This window comes from Oncorhynchus masou, chromosome 25, assembly GCF_036934945.1.
Source record: "Oncorhynchus masou masou isolate Uvic2021 chromosome 25, UVic_Omas_1.1, whole genome shotgun sequence".
NCBI classification, from domain to species: Eukaryota; Metazoa; Chordata; class Actinopteri; order Salmoniformes; family Salmonidae; genus Oncorhynchus; species Oncorhynchus masou.
In genome coordinates this window covers 1,080,926-1,100,323 of record NC_088236.1, presented here as the reverse complement: position 1 = coordinate 1,100,323, position 19,398 = coordinate 1,080,926, and the positions used below count along the sequence as shown (strand labels likewise).

Here is a 19,398-nt window from a genome sequence, read left to right as displayed (position 1 = left end):
CGTTCAGTTACGTATTGCTACCATATTGCAAATGCACAGTGACTTTGCAAGAGTGAGAAAAACATCAAAATGGACATTCTGAAATCAACCCTAACGAGCATTGGAGAGGTACCAGAATCACTGCCCAGCCATCCCCGAGTTCATCGGGCCCAGTCAATTGGCATTCCTGCACGATTTTTATAGCATGACAAATTGGTGATGGTGAATGCCCAGTTAACCATATTGCAAATGCACAGTGACTTTGCAAAAGTGAGAAAACATAAACAAATGGACATGATGAAATCAACACCACGAGTGATTGAAAGGAACAACAATCACTGCCCGGCCATCCCGAGTTCATCAGGCCAGTCAATTTTGCATTTCTGCAGGATTTTTGAGCATGTCAAATTTCTTATGACATTTGGCCCCCACGAAACATATGCCGTATGCACAAGTAAAAAAATAATATATATATGATAATAAAATGTGACTAAAGTATGTTGATACAGTTCTTACACGTGTAATTGACAAAAAAAAGCCAAAGAATTTCGAAAAACGGTCCAAAATTCATTTTTTCAAAATTTGGCTTTTGGATGTTGACTTGGGGTCCATTTCCTATATGAAAAACCAAGGTGGAGCGCACACGCCACCTGTTGGAGTTTTGAAGTGTTACAACTGGCAATTGCCATATGGCATTTGCAAAACATTTTGCATGAATCAACGCCGATTTGGGTGGTATTGTCCATCGTGTACATGGTTTGTACTATGCCAATGGTTTCCCATTCATTTTTGTCCATTTCAGGGGGGAATTCCCTTACTGATGGAGGTGACCCTAACCCTTACTGATGGAAGTGACCCTAACCCTTACTGATGGAAGCGACCCTAACCCCTACTGATGGAAGCGACCCTAACACTTACTGATGGAAGTGACCTTAACCCTTACTGATGGAAGTGACCCTAACTCTTACTGATGGAGCTAACCCTTACTGATGGTGGTAACCCTAACCCTTACTGATGGAAGTGACCCTTACCCTTACTGATGGTGGAAACCCTAATAATGATGAGACCGGAGACCAAGTAACTAGTTCAACCATTCATTAGATCCCCCATGATGCTCTCTGTACAACTACGATAAGTACGGTTTAGTACAACCCTAATACATAAAACACTAGCTAGCGTCCTCAATCAATACAAGCTTTGCATAACATTAGCAGCAATGTCTACACTAGAACCGCCTACGTGCCAACCACCACTGACATTTGATTTTGTAAATAAATACAAAATCTGCAACAAAAAAGCTGTCCTGCTCCTTCCATTACTTTCTGTATATGTTTCTATTTTATACTGCTCATTTGTCAGAATTTTGAAATCAAACAAAAATGTATTTAGAACCTTTTATTTTACACCAACTTAATCCGCCCAGACAATGTGCTGTAGGACGTTGATACCCAGCCAGGTGCTATTGCTATCAGTAAGTATTTGGTCACCTACAAACAAACAAGATTTCTGGCTCACACATTTCTGGGTCTGGAAGACATACCTGTAACTTCTTCTTTAAGAGGCTCCTCTGTCCTACACTCGTTACCTGTACAGCCTCTTAAAGAAGAAGTTACAGGTATGTCTTCCAGACCCAGAAATGTGAGAGCCAGAAATCTTGCTTGTGGCACCTGTTTGAACTTGTTATCAGTATAAAAGACACCAGTCCACAAGCTCAAACAGTCAAACTCCACTATGGCCAAGACCAAAGAGCTGTCAAAGGACACCAGAAACAAAATTGTAGACCTGTACCAGGCTGGGAAGACTGAATCTGCAATAAATCAACTGTGGGAGCAATTATTAGGAAATGGAAGACATACAAGACCACTGATAATCTCCCTCGATCTGGGGCTCCAAGCAAGATCTCACCCCGTGGGGTCAAAATGATGACAAGAACGGTGAGCAAAAATCCCAGAACCACACAGGGGGACCCAGTGAATGACCTGCAGAGAGCTGGGACCAAAGTAACAAAGCCTACCATCAGAAACACACTACGCCGCCAGGGACTCAAATCCTGCAGTGCCAGACGTGTCCCCCTGCTTAAGCCAGTACATGTCCAGGCCCGTCTGAAGTTTGCTAGAGAGCATTTGGATGATCCAGAAGAAGATTGGGAGAATGTCATATGGTCAGATGAAACCAAAATATAACTTTTTGGTAAAAACTCAACTCGTCGTGTTTGGAGGACAAAGAATGCTGAGTTGCATCCAAAGAACACCATACCTCCTGTGAAGCATGGCGGTGGAAACATCATGCTTTGGGGCTGTTTTTCTGCAAAGGGACCAGGACGACTGATCCGTTTAAAGGAAAGAATGAATGGGGCCATGTATCGTGAGATTTTGAGTGAAAACCTCCTTCCATCAGCAAGGGCATTGAAGATGAAACGTGGCTGGGTCTTTTCAGCATGACAATGATCCCAAACACACCGCCTGGGCAACAAAGGAGTGGCTTCGTAAGAAGCATTTCAAGGTCCTGTAGTGGCCTAGCCAGTCTCCAGATCTCAACCCCATAGAAAATCTTTGGAGGGAGTTGAAAGTCCGTGTTGCCCAGCAACAGCCCCAAAACATCACTGCTCTAGAAGAGATCTGCATGAAGGAATGGGCCAAAATACCAGCAACAGTGTGTGACAACGTTTTGAAGGCTTACAGAAAATGTTACCTATGTCATTGCCAACAAAGGGTATATAAGAAAGTATTGAGAAACTTTTATTGACCAAATACTTATTTTCCATGATAATTTGCAAATAAATTCATTAAAATCCTACAATGTGATTTTATGGATTTTTTTTTCTCATTTTGTCTGTCATAGTTGAAGTGTACCTATAATGAAAATTACAGGCCTCTCATATTTTTAAGTGGGAGAACTTGCACAATTGGTGGCTGACTAAATACTTCTTTGCCCCACTGTATATCAGCAACAAATAATTTGACCGCAAGCCTTGCTGGTTGATAGAGTTAGTGAGAGTTAGTGATTACTAATCAAATGTATTGTAAGGAAACTAAAACATGCTACGTGTCGCAGTAGTCCTTTAGAATAATACTAAACATATCCTTGACTGTATGGTTTCTAGTGTTAAACTCACTAACTCTGATCAGTGTGCTTCAGCATAGTTAGACAGACTACTACCCTATACATATCTCTATGTTCTCTGTGCACATGACTTCGCTATTGCTAAATCTAAAGGCTCCATTCAATCCACATAGCGGAAGTTCAGTTTTACAGAGTTATTGGAAATTAAAGGCAATATTCCCACGTTAGCGGAGACTGCATTCACGGTAACTCTGTATATGTCGGCTCAATTGGAAAGTACTTTTACATTTCTATCCTGGAATCTGTAACGTTTCAGTTTTAGACTAAACAGAGCCCTAAATTATTTGATAGAATTTAAACAATACTACTTTCTGTTGGTCATAGATGGATGAAATCACTTTGTTCTTACAGTTGAAGTTGTAATGATTCTGCATATATTTGACTGGTGTCTCTGCACTGCCCAGTTGATGTTTAGCAGTACATTCGCTATCAGCAGTTATATGAAATAGTGCCAATATTGTCCAGTCGCTAAGTATGATCATATTTATTTTACAGTTATAAGCAAAGTGAAATCGCACAGTAAGTCATTTATAATTTTATTGTTACTATATTTAGAAAGCATTTCAAGTCCCATTGCCCCACTTTTGTTGAATAAGGAAAAATATAATGTATGTGACCCGTTTCAGGAAGCTAGGCATATGTCGCACTTCATGACTTCACAGGAGAGGTGTTTTAATGTCATTACAACAAATATCTATGTATTTTGGGGCAAAAATGCCTTCTGGAAATCAACATTTGGCACTTTAACTTGTAAAAACCCAACTGTTTCCAGACAGAATACTTCCTGTAGGTTCAGACTTACTTGTCACCAATCTTTTGTCTCGTTGGTTTCATAACCACGCCTTACTAAGAATTCAGTAATGATGAGACAGGAGACAGGAATTAGTTCAACCATTTATCTAGAACGTGACATCCACGATATACTAGAACCCCCATGATGCTCTCTACGGTAAATATGGAGGGGCAAATGGTACAACCCTAACAAACTAGCTAGCGTCCTCAATCATTAAAAGCTTTGCATAACATTAGCAGCAATGTCTTAAAGACAGCACATTAACCTTAAATGACAGGGGAAAATAAACTCACTGTAACTCTGAGCACTGTGTGTTTCAGCATAGTTTGAGACACCTACTACCCTCTATGTTCTCTGTGTTCAGTGTCTTGTTGGTTACTAACACAAGATCGTCTAATCTACCCACTCTACGTTTGACTTGCGGACAGCGGGTTGATTCCACTGGTGGACAGCGGGTTGATTCCACTGGCGGACAGCGGGTTGATTCCACTGGCGGACAGCGGGTTGATTCCACTGACGGACAGCGGGTTGATTCCACTGACGGACAGCGGGTTGATTCTACTAATGATGATCTGAAGTGAAAACGTTGAGCTGGAATGAGGTGGTTGGTCTTGATGTTGGGTTTAGTTTGGTTATTATTAGAACCTATAATAATAATAATAATATTGTTTGGTTATTTCTACAACACCTCGGCAACCAGAAGGCACTGTACAGGAAAAAGAGCAGGACCACTATCTTAATAAATATTGACCTTCTAAATCCTATTTACAAGTACTATAAACGACAACACAGGAGTAAGAATGATCGGCTGCACATTGAACTCAACTGAAACATCGTCAACGGTTTGTTCGCTATTGCAGTCAGATGCATTGTGGTTGACAAAATCATTTTACAATAAATAGCTCTCTCTCTCCCTCTCTGACAAAGCTTGACATCTATTATCATATGCTCCCTATAAAGATATTTTGTAAGTCCATCTTCACAAAAGCATTGGCATGGAGAGCTCACACAATGTGTGTGTTAAATACTAACAAACCCCCTGGTGGTATAGAATCCATAGATTCCCTCTCTAAAGGGCTTTAGGGATACTATATATCCCTCTCAGATGTGTTGATGGTCTGTTGTCTCTGCCTGTTGTCCCTGTGTGTTCATGAAGACATTAAACAGAGTATTGACAGCCTGATGCATATTCTGCTACAACAGCCTGTAGCTGAGTACTGTAGGGAATGAATAATACACCACCTGACATTTCATATTATGGTTCTGGAATATCTGCATATGGTTCTGGAATATCTGCATATGGGTCTGGAATATCTGGATATGGGTCTGGAATATCTGGATATGGTTCTGGAATATCTGCATATGGGTCTGGAATATCTGGATATGGTTCTGGAATATCTGCATATGGGTCTGGAATATCTGCATATGGTTCTGGAATATCTGCATATGGGTCTGGAATATCTGCATATGGTTCTGGAATATCTGCATATGGGTCTGGAATATCTGGATATGGTTCTGGAATATCTGCATATGGGTCTGGAATATCTGCATATGGTTCTGGAATATCTGCATATGGGTCTGGAATATCTGGATATGGTTCTGGAATATCTGCATATGGGTCTGGAATATCTGGATATGGTTCTGGAATATCTGCATATGGGTCTGGAATATCTGGATATGGTTCTGGAATATCTGCATATGGGTCTGGAATATCTGCATATGGGTCTGGAATATCTGCATATGGGTCTGGAATATCTGGATATGGGTCTGGAATATCTGCATATGGGTCTGGAATATCTGCATATGGGTCTGGAATAGCTGGATATGGGTCTGGAATAGCTGGATATGGGTCTGGAATATCTGCATATGGGTCTGGAATAGCTGGATATGGGTCTGGAATATCTGCATATGGGTCTGGAGATGTTAGTATGTCTGTGGGCCTGTAGTTTAGGAACCAAAAGGTGATTTAACATGTGACAAAGTCATCTTGCCTTCGTTATAATAATACTGACATTTTAACAATGTTTAACATATGTACTGTATATTATATAGTTTTTACAGTGACTTTTAGAAATATCTAGATTTGTTGAAGAAATAAGTGAGCGCCAGTAAACAAAAACAGCTGGATATTGAAATTCTATACAACTAGAACAATTTCCTAAGAGTAACGTTGTAACATGACTGGGGCTTCAGTCCAACTGCTCTGGTGATACTGTATATGGTGGGTTTCAACTCAAACAACCTGTCACTGCTGCTTAGGGGGTCTCTAACACGAAAGTGAACCAGCACTTCTCCCTCCCTCCCTCCCTCCCTCCGGTGATGTAGTGAGGTGAGAAAGGCAGGGTGGAGTGATATCTGCATGGAGTCCAGAGGAGGAACGATCCCACTTCATCTCTCCGCCTCCGTTAGAGCCACCTTTGTCTCCCTGAGCAACCGGCTCTTCCTCAACGTGTCCGAGCTTTGACCCTCCGTGGCATCTGACTGAACCGCGCCACCGGCAGTAAGTGATGACATCATGATGGATAGGTTCCTGACAGCGAGGCTACTGGGGGATGGAACCCTGCGGTGGAAGGAGCTTTTCCTGGGTGGGACCTTGTGGGCGTGTCTGATGCTGGGGCATAGCGTTGAGGATCCACGGGGGGTCAGTAGGGAGCGAAGAGACAAATCAAGTGTCCCATTGAGTGACTGAGTCTCCAGGAGTTGGGAGGCGGCGGCAAAGCGAACTTCCTGGTCCATCTCGGCGGCTTCTACTAGGATGGGGGACAGGGTTCCTCTGCGTCTGCTACACGAGTCACAACACAGTTTATTGTATCCCGGGATAGAGCAGTATCTCACCAGGACCTCCATCTGACAGAATATAGACTTATCCCCGTTACACGGCTCATCTGAAACACAAACATAATATCAGGCCTTTAAAACAGAGGATATTCAAAAGATTTGACATGGTAATGAAAACACTCTTTTATCATAGATTCCCACATCTGTACTTTCGTGCCATTATCTGCTTGGTCCAGTACACAGTGAACTACCACGGTGAAAAGCAGTTAAAGGTTAGGGGATATCTCCTTTTACTATATTTGTGAAAATCTCATCAGTTTGGTGTAATCCCCCAATCTGTCATGGTCTTTAGTCTGAATAAAGCAGTGAATTTACCGCCTCCCTCTGCTGAATGCTGTGGAAATAGGCTAATTAATGTCTGCTATAGTTATTCAGCTCCCTCCCTAGTTATTCTACACTCTCCCTCCCTAGTTATTCAACTCCCTCCCTCCCTAGTTATTCAACTCCCTCCCTCCCTAGTTATTCAGCTCCCTCCCTCCCTAGTTATTCAGCTCCCTCCCTCTCCCTAGTTATTCAGCTCCCTCCCTCCCTCCCTAGTTATTCAGCTCCCTCCCTCCCTAGTTATTCAGCTCCCTCCCTAGTTATTCAGCTCCCTCCCTCCCTAGTTATTCAGCTCCCTCCCTCCCTAGTTATACAACACCCTCCCTCCCAAGTTATTTAACTCCCTCCCTAGTTATTCAGTTCCCTCACTCCCTAGTTATTCAGTTCCCACCCTCCCTCGTTATTCAGTTCACTCCCTCCCTAGTTATACAACTCCCTCCCTCCCTAGTTATTCAGTTCCCACCCTCCCTAGTTATTCAGTTCCATCCCTCCCTCCCTCCCTATTTATTCAGCTCCCTCCCTCCCTAGTTATTCAGCTCCCTCCCACTTTAGTTAATGCAGCTCCCTCCTTCCCTAGCTATTCAACTCCCTCCTTCCCAAGTTATTCAACTCCCTCCCTAGTTATTCAGCTCCCTTCCACTGTAGTTAATGCAGCTCGCTCCTTCCCTAGTTATTCAGCTCCCTCCCTCCCTAGTTATTCAGCTCCCTCCCTCCCTAGTTATTCAGCTCCCTCCCTCCCTAGTTATTCAACTCCCTCCCTCCCTAGTTATTCAACTCCCTCCCTCCCAAGTTATTCAACTCCCTCCCTCCCTAGTTATGCAACTCCCTCCCTCCCGAGGTATTCAACTCCCTCCCTCCCTAGTTATTCAACTCCCTCCCTCCCAAGTTATTCAACTCCCTCCCTCCCTAGTTATGCAACTCCCTCCCTCCCGAGGTATTCAGCTCCCTCCCTCCCTAGTTATTCAGCTCCCTCCCTCCCTAGTTATTCAACTCCCTCCCTCCCTAGTTATTCAGCTCCCTCCCTCCCTCCCTAGTTATTCAGCTCCCTCCCTCCCTAGTTATTCAACTCCCTCCCTCCCTAGTTATTCAACTCCCTCCCTCCCAAGTTATTCAACTCCCTCCCTCCCAAGTTATTCAACTCCCTCCCTCCCAAGTTATTCAACTCCCTCCCTCCCTAGTTATTCAACTCCCTCCCTCCCAAGTTATTCAACTCCCTCCTCCCTAGTTATGCAACTCCCTCCCTCCCGAGGTATTCAGCTCCCTCCCTCCCTAGTTATTCAGCTCCCTCCCTCCCTAGTTATTCAACTCCCTCCCTCCCAAGTTATTCAACTCCCTCCCTCCCAAGTTATTCAACTCCCTCCCTCCCTAGTTATGCAACTCCCTCCCTCCCGAGGTATTCAGCTCCCTCCCTCCCAAGTTATTCAGCTCCCTCCCTAGTTATTCAGCTCCCTCCCTCCCTAGTTATGCAACTCCCTCCCTCCCGAGGTATTCAGCTCCCTCCCTCCCAAGTTATTCAGCTCCCTCCCTCCCTCACTAAGTTATTCAGCTCCCTCCCTCCCTCAGTTATTCAGCTTGCTCCTTCCCTAGTTATTCAGCTCCCTCCCTCCCTAGTTATTCAACTCCCTCCTTCCCTAGCTATTCAACTCCCTACTTCCCAAGTTCCTCAGCTCCCTCCCTCCCTAGTTATGCAACTCACTCCCTCCCCAGTTCCTCAGCTCCCTCCCTCCCTCCCTAGTTATGCAACTCCCTCCCTCCCAAGTTATTTAACTCCCTCCCTAGTTATTCAGCTCCCTCCCTCCCTCCCTAGTTATTCAACTCCCTCCCTCCCCAGTTATTCAGCTCCCTCCCTCCCTCCCTAGTTATGCAACTCACTCCCTCCCCAGTTCCTCAGCTCCCCCTCCCTCCCTAGTTATTCAACTCCCTCCCTCCCTAGTTATTCAGCTCCCTCCCTCCCTCCCTAGTTATTCAACTCCCTCCCTCCCTAGTTATTCAGCTCCCTCCCTCCCTCCCTAGTTATTCAACTCCCTCCCTCCCCAGTTATTCAGCTCCCTCCCTCCCTCCCTCCCCAGTTATTCAGCTCCCTCCCTCCCTCCCTAGTTATTCAACTCCCTCCCTCCCCAGTTATTCAGCTCCCTCCCTCCCTCCCTACTTATTCAACTCCCTCCCTCCCCAGTTATTCAGTTCCCTCCCTCCCTCCCCAGTTCCTCAGCTCCCTCCCTCCCTCCCTCCCCAGTTATTCAGCTCCCTCCCTCCCTCCCCAGTTATTCAGCTCCCTCCCTCCCCAGTTCCTCAGCTCCCTCCCTCCCTCCCCAGTTATTCAGCTCCCTCCCTCCCCAGTTATTCAGCTCCCTCCCTCCCTCCCCAGTTATTCAGCTCCCCCTCCCTCCCTCCCTCCCCAGTTATTCAGCTCCCTCCCTCCCCAGTTATTCAGCTCCCTCCCTCCCCAGTTCCTCAGCTCCCTCCCTCCCTCCCTCCCTCCCCAGTTATTCAGCTCCCTCCCTCCCCAGTTCCTCAGCTCCCTCCCTCCCTCCCCAGTTATTCAGCTCCCTCCCTCCCCAGTTATTCAGCTCCCTCCCTCCCCAGTTCCTCAGCTCCCCTCCCTCCCTCCCTCCCCAGTTATTCAGCTCCCTCCCTCCCCAGTTCCTCAGCTCCCTCCTTCCCTCCCCAGTTATTCAGCTCCCTCCCTCCCCAGTTATTCAGCTCCCTCCCTCCCTAGTTATTCAGCTCCCTCCCTCCCTAGTTATTCAGCTCCCTCCCTCCCTAGTTATTCAGCTCCCTCCCTCCCTAGTTATTCAGCTCCCTCCCTCCCTAGTTCTTCAGCTCCCTCCCTCCCTAGTTATCCAGCTCCCTCCCTCCCAAGTTATTCAACTCCCTCCCTCCCAAGTTATTCAACTCCCTCCCTCCCTAGTTATTCAACTCCCTCTCTCCCTAGTTATTCAACTCCCTCTCTCCCTAGTTATTCAACTCCCTCCCTCCCTAGTTATTCAACTCCCTCCCTCCCTAGTTATTCAGCTCCCTCCCTCCCAAGTTATTCAGCTCCCTCCCTCCCAAGTTATTCAGCTCCCTCCCTCCCTCCCAAGTTATTCAGCTCCCTCCCTCCCTCCCAAGTTATTCAGCTCCCTCCCTCCCTCCCAAGTTATTCAGCTCCCTCCCTCCCTCCCAAGTTATTCAGCTCCCTCCCTCCCCCAAGTTATTCAGCTCCCTCCCTCCCTCCCTCCCTTATTCAGCTCCCTCCCTCCCAAGTTATTCAGCTCCCTCCCTCCCTCCCAAGTTATTCAGCTCCCTCCCTCCCTCCCAAGTTATTCAGCTCCCTCCCCCTCCCAAGTTATTCAGCTCCCTCCCTCCCTCCCAAGTTATTCAGCTCCCTCCCTCCCAAGTTACTCAGCTCCCTCCCTCCCTCCCTAGTTATTCAGTTCCCTCCCTCCCTAGTTATTCAGCTCCCTCCCTCCCTAGTTATTCTACACTCTCCCTCCCTAGTTATTCAACTCCCTCCCTCCCTAGTTATTCAGCTCCCTCCCTCCCTAGTTATTCAGCTCCCTCCCTCCCTCCCTAGTTATTCAGCTCCCTCCCTCCCTCCCTAGTTATTCAGCTCCCTCCCTCCCTAGTTATTCAGCTCCCTCCCTCCCTCCCTAGTTATTCAGCTCCCTCCCTCCCTCCCTAGTTATTCAGCTCACCTCCCTCCCTCCCTCCCTAGTTATTCAGCTCACCTCCCTTCCAAGTTATTCAACTCCCTCCCCCTCCCTAGTTATTCAGCTCACCTCCTCCCTCCCTCCCTAGTTATTCAGCTCACCTCCCTTCCAAGTTATTCAACTCCCTCCCTCCCTAGTTATTCAGCTCACCTCCCTCCCTCCCTCCCTAGTTATTCAGCTCCCTCCCTCCCTAGGTGTTCAACTCCCTCCCTAGGTGTTCAACTCCCTCCCTAGGTGTTCAACTCCCTCCCTAGGTGTTCAACTCCCTCCCTAGGTGTTCAACTCCCTCCCTAGGTGTTCAAATCCCTCCCTAGGTGTTCAAATCCCTCCCTAGGTGTTCAAATCCCTCCCTAGGTGTTCAAATCCCTCCGTAGTTTTTCATGTACCTCTCTCCCTAGTTATTCAACTTCTTCCCTCCCCAGGTGTTCAAATCCCTCCCTAGGTGTTCAAATCCCTCCGTAGTTGTTCATGTACCTCTCTCCCTAGTTATTCAACTCCCTCCCTCCCCAATTCTTCATGTACCGCTCTCCTTCCCTAGTTAATCAACTCCCTCTCTCCCTATATATTCAACTCCCTGGCAACTTACTGAACAAAAATATAAAACGCAACATGTAACGTTTACATTTAATGAGCTGAAATAAAAGACCAGACACAGAAATGTTCCATATGCATAAAAAGCTGAATTCTCACAAATGTTTTGCACAAATTTGTTACATCCGGCCTCACAACCGCATTTAACCACGCCAGCCCAGGAACTCCACATCCGTCTTCTTCACCTGCGGGATCACCTGAGACCAGCCACCTGGACAGCTGATGAAACCGAGGAGTATTTCTGTCTGTAATAAAGCTTTTTGTGGGAAAAAACAAATTCTGGTTTGCTGGTCCTGGCTCACCTATGGCTGCGCCCCTGCCCAATCATGTAAAAATCACAGATTAGGGCCTAATTTATTTATTTCAATTGACTGATTTCCTTACATAATAAAAAAATATTATATTATATATTTTTTTCTTTAGTTTTCTTTAGTAAATTTAGTAAATATTTTCTTAACCAAATATCTAAATGATCCATAGTATGACCATCTTAAAACAATTCCATATGTCAGCTTAGCAATCCCCCCCCCTCTGAGGGGTTAGCGTTAGGACTCAGGTTTCAGGAGTGGTTCGGTTTATTTATGGGGGTTTGGGTTGGGGGTGGTTAGGGTTAGGTATGGGGGCCAGAGGGGTTAGGGTTAGAACTCGGTCTCAGCAGTTGTTAGGGTTAGGATTCAGGCTTTGGGGGTGGTTAGGGTTAGGATTCAAACCCTGGGGTTGGTTAGAGTTAGAATAGTTCCAGACAACAGTCCTTCAAAAGGAAAGGTTTAAAGACTAGGCTGGTGATGGCTACAATAATTATAAAACATTTAAACACACCAACAAATACAAAATGTAATTGATAGTCAGGGTTAATGTTAAGGTTAGAGTTAGGGTTGTATCTCACCGTGACAGGGTCCTGGTTTGCAGGGTCTGTGGGCCTCAGGTCTCTCTCCATTACACTGATCTCCAATACGACACGTCACTAAGCGCCTCTCCACCCCCTCACCACATGTCACTGAGCACTGAAACACAACACATATAAATGCCATAGTTATCAGTCACACTGCAATCCAGACACAACACTGACTGTAGTTATCAGTCACACAATAACTACAGCAAAACACCTAACACATCAAGCCTCAGGCCCTACATACGAAACCTCTGCCCCAGTCCTCACTAAGTATCCCTCCATACCTCTGACTAAACCCCAGTCCTCACCAAGTATCCCTCCATACCTCTGACTAGACCTCAGTTACAACTAAGTATCCCTCCATACCTCTGACTAGACCCCAGTTACAACTAAGTATCCCTCCATACCTCTGACTAGACCCCAGTCCTCACGGAGTATCCCTCCATACCTCTGACTAGAACCCAGTCCTCACGGAGTATCCCTCCATACCTCTGACAAGGCCCCAGTCCTCACTAAGTATCCCTCCATACCTCTGACTAGACCCCAGTCCTCACTAAGTATCCCTCCATACCTCTGACTAGACCCCAGTCATAACTAAGTATCCCTTGATACCTCAATGGCTAAATTGAAGTGGAAACCCTGTCACTAACAACTAGCAGAACATTTGGAGTGGCGATACAGCGCTTTTGTAGGGAGCTCCATAGTTAAGGATGTAGTGGTTGTTGTAGGGAGCTCCATAGTTAGGGATGTAGTGGTTGTTGTTGGGAGCTCCATAGTTAGGGATGTAGTGGTTGTTGTAGGGAGTTCCATGGTCAGTGACCTGTTTGTTGACTTGGCTTTCGAAGACCTTCGATAGGCAGGGCAGGAAGGATATAGGTGTGTAGCAGTTTTGGTCCAGGGTGTCTCCTCCTTTGAAGAGGGGGATGACTGCGGCAGCTTTCCAATCCTTGGGGATCTCAGACGATATGAAAGAGGTTGAACAGGCTGGTAATAGGGGTTGCGACAATGGCGGCGGATAGTTTCAGAAATAGAGGGTCCAGATTGTCAAGCCCAGCTGATTTGTACGGGTCCAGGTTTTGCAGCTCTTTCATAACATCTGCTATCAGGATTTGGGTAAAGGAGACCCTGGTGAGGCATGGGTGAGTAGCTGCGGGGGGGCGGAGCTGTTGGCCGAGGTTGGAGTTGAGAAATGCTTATTTAAGTTTTCGATAATCATGGATTTATCAGTGGTGACCGTGTTACCTAGCCTCAGTGCAGTGGGCAGCTGGGAGGTGCTTGTGTTCTCCATGGACTTTACAGTGTCCCAGAACTTTTTGGAGTTAGAGCTACAGGATGCAAATTTCTGCCTGAAATAGCTGGCCTTGGCCTTCCTGACTGACTGCGTGTATTGGTTCCTGACTTCCCTGAACAGTTGCATATCACGGGTACTATTCGATGCTATTGCAGTCCGCCACAGGATGTTTTTGTGCTGGTCGAGGGCAGTCAGGTCTGGAGTGAACCAAGGGCTATATCTGTTCTTAGTTCTGCAAGAACCAAGAATTGGTCAGGAACGTAACGCTTTAGTCCTCTCCTCTGGCTACACTACTGGCTTAAATCCTACTGTTCCTCCATGGATGTGGAGGGTTCAATGACTATTTGTGACCTGTTTCAGGAAGCAAGATGTTTGTCACATGTCCATACTTCACAGGAGAGGCATTTGGACATATATATATATATATTTGCTTATCAAAATATGTTTTTGGGAAGAAATGCCTTCTAGAACAAGTAAACATTCATGTGCCTTAATAACAAATGACTTCCATCTGTAAATACAAATAAAATAGTTAAATGATGTGCCTAGTTGGTTCAGCCACGGAAAGTCAGCAACCTTCCTGATAGCCATGATTGGCTGAGATAATGAGTGTGCTGGACATGTCTACATCTGCATTGCTTGCTGTTTGGGGTTTTAGGCTGGGTTTCTGTATAGCACTTTGTGACATCTTCTGATGTAAAAAGGGCTTTATAATTGTTTTATTATTTTTATTTTACCTTTATTTATACAGGTTTTTCTCATTGAGATACAGTGCCTTGCGAAAGTATTCGGCCCCCTTGAACTTTGCGACCTTTTGCCACCTTTCAGGCTTCAAACATAAAGATATAAAACTGTATTTTTTTGTGAAGAATCAACAACAAGTGGGACACAATCATGAAGTGGAATGACATTTATTGGATATTCAAACTTTTTTAACAAATCAAAAACTGAAAAATTGGGGGTGCAAAATTATTCAGCCCCCTTAAGTTAATACTTTGTAGCGACACCTTTTGCTGCGATTACAGCTGTAAGTCGCTTGGGGTATGTCTCTATCAGTTTTGCACATCGAGAGACTGAAATTGTTTCCCATTCCTCCTTGCAAAACAGCTTGAGCTCAGTGAGGTTGGATGGAGAGCATTTGTGAACAGCAGTTTTCAGTTCTTTCCACAGATTCTCGATTGGATTCAGGTCTGGACTTTGACTTGGCCATTCTAACACCTGGATATGTTTATTTTTGAACCATTCCATTGTAGATTTTGCTTTATGTTTTGGATCATTGTCTTGTTGGAAGACAAATCTCCGTCCCAGTCTCAGGTCTTTTGCAGACTCCATTAGGTTTTCTTCCAGAATGGTCCTGTATTTGGCTCCATCCATCTTCCCATAAATTTTAACCATCTTCCCTGTCCCTGCTGAAGAAAAGCAGGCCCAAACCATGATGCTGCCACCACCATGTTTGACAGTGGGGATGGTGTGGTCAGGGTGATGAGCTGTGTTGCTTTTACGCCAAACATAACGTTTTGCATTGTTGCCAAAAAGTTCAATTTTGGTTTCATCTGACCAGAGCACCTTCTTCCACATGTTTGGTGTGTCTCCCAGGTGGCTTGCGGCAAACTTTAAACGACACTTTTTATGGATATCTTTAAGAAATGGCTTTCTTCTTGCCACTCTTCCATAAAGGCCAGATTTGTGCAATATACGACTGATTGTTGTCCTATGGACAGAGTCTCCCACCTCAGCTGTAGATCTCTGCAGTTCATCCAGAGTGATCATGGGCCTCTTGGCTGCATCTCTGATCAGTCTTCTCCTTGAATGAGCTGAAAGTTTAGAGGGACGACCAGGTCTTGGTAGATTTGCAGTGGTCTGATACTCCTTCCATTTCAATATTATCGCTTGCACAGTGCTCCTTGGGATGTTTAAAGCTTGGGAAATCTTTTTGTATCCAAATCCGGCTTTAAACTTCTTCACAACAGTATCTCGGACCTGCCTGGTGTGTTCCTTGTTCTTCATGATGCTCTCTGCGCTTTTAACGGACCTCTGAGACTATCACATTGCAGGTGCATTTATACGGAGACTTGATTACACACAGGTGGATTGTATTTATCATCATTAGTCATTTAGGTCAACATTGGATCATTCAGAGATCTTCACTGAACTTCTGGAGAGAGTTTGCTGCACTGAAAGTAAAGGGGCTGAATAATTTTGCACGCCCAATTTTTCAGTTTTTGATTTGTTAAAAAAGTTTGAAATATCCAATAAATGTCGTTCCACTTCATGATTGTGTCCCACTTGTTGTTGATTCTTCACAAAAAAATACAGTTTTATATCTCTATGTTTGAAGCCTGAAATGTGGCAAAAGGTCGCAAAGTTCAAGGGGGCCGAATACTTTCGCAAGGCACTGTAACATCTCTTTTCCAAGAGAGACCTGGTCCAATAGCAGCAGGGGGAACAACGTTTCAGACAAAACAACTTACATACACTAACACAACATTAAGCAAAACTATAAACAAACATACACTACAAAAAAAAACATTTTACGTTAAAAACACGAAAGTCTTGACTAGAAACAGCTGGCCTAAAAACAATTACACTCTATGATATATACATCGATCAAGTGTTTAAACTCCACCAACAAAAACTAGATCATCAAATGTTAAAATGATCAGGATAGAATTCCAGGACCACGGAGCTAAGTGACTAAAACTATTTCTACCATGACCTGTTCTAATTTTTGGTTATGTTAGAAGCAAATGAGAATGGGACCGTAAAAGGCATTTTACCCAATATGGCCTAATAAATCAGTGTATTCCGGTATTGAAGCCTACGCAAGGTCATTAAACACACACACACACACACACACACACACACACACACACACACACAGCACATTTATTTAACCAGGTAGGCAAGTTGAGAACAAGTTCTCATTTACAATTGCGACCTGGCCAAGATAAAGCAAAGCAGTTCGACACAAACAACATCTGAGTTACACATGGAGTAAAACAAACATACAGTCAATAACACAGTCTATATACGATGTGAGCAAGTGAGGTGACATAAGGGAGGTAAAGGCAAAAAAGGCCATGGTGGCGAAGTAAATACAATATAGGAAGTAAAACACTGGAATGGTAGATTTGCAGTTGCAGAACGTGCAAAGTAGAAATATAAATAATGGCGACCAGCCTACAGCGCTGTAGAGATCAAATGTGTTAGACATTTTTTATTTGTAATAAACCCGAGGGCTGCATGATACAGTGAATCAAGTGCTCTTAGGGTAGTGGTTGAGGCCTGCATATATATATATATATATATACATACATATACATATATATATATATATACATATACATATACATAGAGATATATATATATATCTCTATCATCACTAAAATCTAAAACCGCCAGTAATGTATATCGTACCAGCTCCTTCCTGGCCTCAAAAGAAAAACAAGCCTTATGCCGGTAATAAAACATATTTTCAGCTTGAGCTTGCTTATCAAGTTCTCTACATGCACAGTGAAGCTCAGCTTATCAAGCTCAGACATTACCTCTGACCAGATAAAATAGGCTCAAATCAACACTATTACCCTGGAAACCCTAGACCCACTCCAATTTGCATACCACCCCAACAAATCCATAGATGATGCAATCTCAATCGCACCCCACACTGCCCTTTACCACCTGGACAAAAGAAACACCTATGTGAGAATGCTGTTCATTGACTACGACTCAGCATTCAACATCATAGTGCCCAGAAGGCTCATCACTAAGCTAAGGACCCTGGGACTAAACACATACTCCCCCCTGCAACAGAATCCTGGACTTCCTGACGGGCCGTCCCCAGGTGGTAAGGGTAGGCAACACCTCATCTGCCACTCTGAACCTCAACACTGGGGACCCTCAGGGGTCTGTGCTTAGTCCCCTCCTGTACTCCCTGTTCACCCACGACTATGTGGCCAAGCATGACTCCAACACCATTATTACGTTTGCTGACAGCACAATGGTAGTAGGCCTGATCACCGACAATGATGAAACAGCCTATAGGGAGGAGGTCAGAGACCTGGCAGTGTGGTGCCAGGACAACAACCTCTCCCTCAATGTGATCAAGACAAAGGAGATGATTGTGGACTACAGGAAAAGGAGGGCTGAGGGGGCTGTAGTGGAGCAGGTCGAGAGTTTCAAATTCAACTATATCGCATTACCTCTGACCAGCTGATGTCATTACCTCTGTCCAGGTATAACTATAACTCATTACCTCTAACAAGGCATAACTCTAGGTCTTTACATCTGAAGAGACTATATCTCATTACCTCTGATCAGATATAACTATAACTCATTACCTCTGACCAGATATATCTACATCTCATTACCTTTGACCAGGCATAACGATAACTCAATACCTCTGACCAGGTATAACTATATATATCTCATTACCTCTGACCAGGCACCAGGTCTCCAGTGTGCAGGACAGGGCAGTCTGTTACAGGGCCGTCTGCTCTCTGGTTTCTCCCCACTGCAGTACTTGCTGTGGACTGAGCGGTTGGTCCCCTCATTGAGGAACTGGACACAGCGAACCGTCCGGATATGGAAACCCAAACTGCCACAAGTCTTAGTGCAGTGCTCCCAGTCCTCTGAGATCCATCTGGAGAGATAATAACAAACATAGTTAGAACAGGATAGAAGCCATAGAGGAACCATGCAGTTTCAATGATAAAATGACAGCCATAGAGGTTCAACCATAGAGTGACACCTATATAGTTACAACAGAAGAGGAATCAGAGTGACCACCATAGAGCGACCACCACAGAGTGACCACCACAGAGTTACACTAGGATAGGAACCACAGAGTGAATAGGATAGAATAGAACATGATCATTTATCAATCCAGTGTTAATCTGCAATATTGTAATTATTCGCCTACCTCCTCATGCCTTTTGCACACATTGTATATAGACTCCCCTTTTTTTCTACTGTGTTATTGACTTGTTAATTGTTAACTCCATGTGTAACTCTGTGTTGTCTGTTCACACTGCTATGCTTTATCTTGGCCAGGTCGCAGTTGTAAATGAGAACTTGTTCTCAACTAGCCTACCTGGTTAAATAAAGGTGAAATAAAAAAAATATAAATTAAAAAATAGGAACCATAGAGTTACACTAGGAGAGGAACCATAGAGTGAATAGGAGAGGAACCATACAGTTACACTAGGAGAGGAACCATAGAGTGAATAGGAGAGGAACCATAGAGTTACACTAGGAGAGGAACCATAGAGTGAATAGGAGAGGAACCATAGAGTTACACTAGGAGAGGAACTATACAGTGAACAAGGATAGAAACCATAGAGTTACAAAAGGTGAGGAACCATAGAATTACACTAGGAGAGGAACCATAGAGTGAACAAGGAGAGGAACCATAGAGTGAACAAGGAGAGGAACCATAGAGTGAACAAGGAGAGGAACCATAGAGTTACACTAGGAGAGGAACCATAGAGTTACACTAGGAGAGGAACCATAGAGTTACACTAGGAGAGGAACCATAGAGTTACACTAGGAGAGGAACCATAGAGTTAATAGGAGAGGAACCATAGAGTTAATAGGAGAGGAACCATAGAGTTACACTAGGAGAGGAACCATAGAATTACACTAGGAGAGGAACCATAGAATTACACTAGGAGAGGAACCATAGAATTACACTAGGAGAGGAACCATAGAGTGAATACGAGAGGAACCATAGAGTGAACAAGGAGAGGAACCATAGAGTGAACAAGGAGAGGAACCATAGAGTTACACTAGGAGAGGAACCATAGAGTTACACTAGGAGAGGAACCATAGAGTTAATAGGAGAGGAACCATAGAGTTAATAGGAGAGGAACCATAGAGTTAATAG

General features: G+C 44.8%; 1 protein-coding gene across 1 annotated transcript in view; it reads right to left on the bottom strand.

The window, feature by feature from the left end:
- Positions 1-3,984: 3,984 nt before the first annotated feature.
- The window catches only part of adamts3 (ADAM metallopeptidase with thrombospondin type 1 motif, 3), a 210,917-nt gene continuing 195,503 nt past the window's right edge, over positions 3,985-19,398 (bottom strand). Inside the window, 3 exon segments of the mRNA XM_064936528.1 lie at positions 3,985-6,780; positions 12,221-12,338; positions 17,949-18,156. Coding sequence (XP_064792600.1) covers positions 6,284-6,780; positions 12,221-12,338; positions 17,949-18,156 — 823 coding nt within the window. The 3' untranslated portion in view covers positions 3,985-6,283.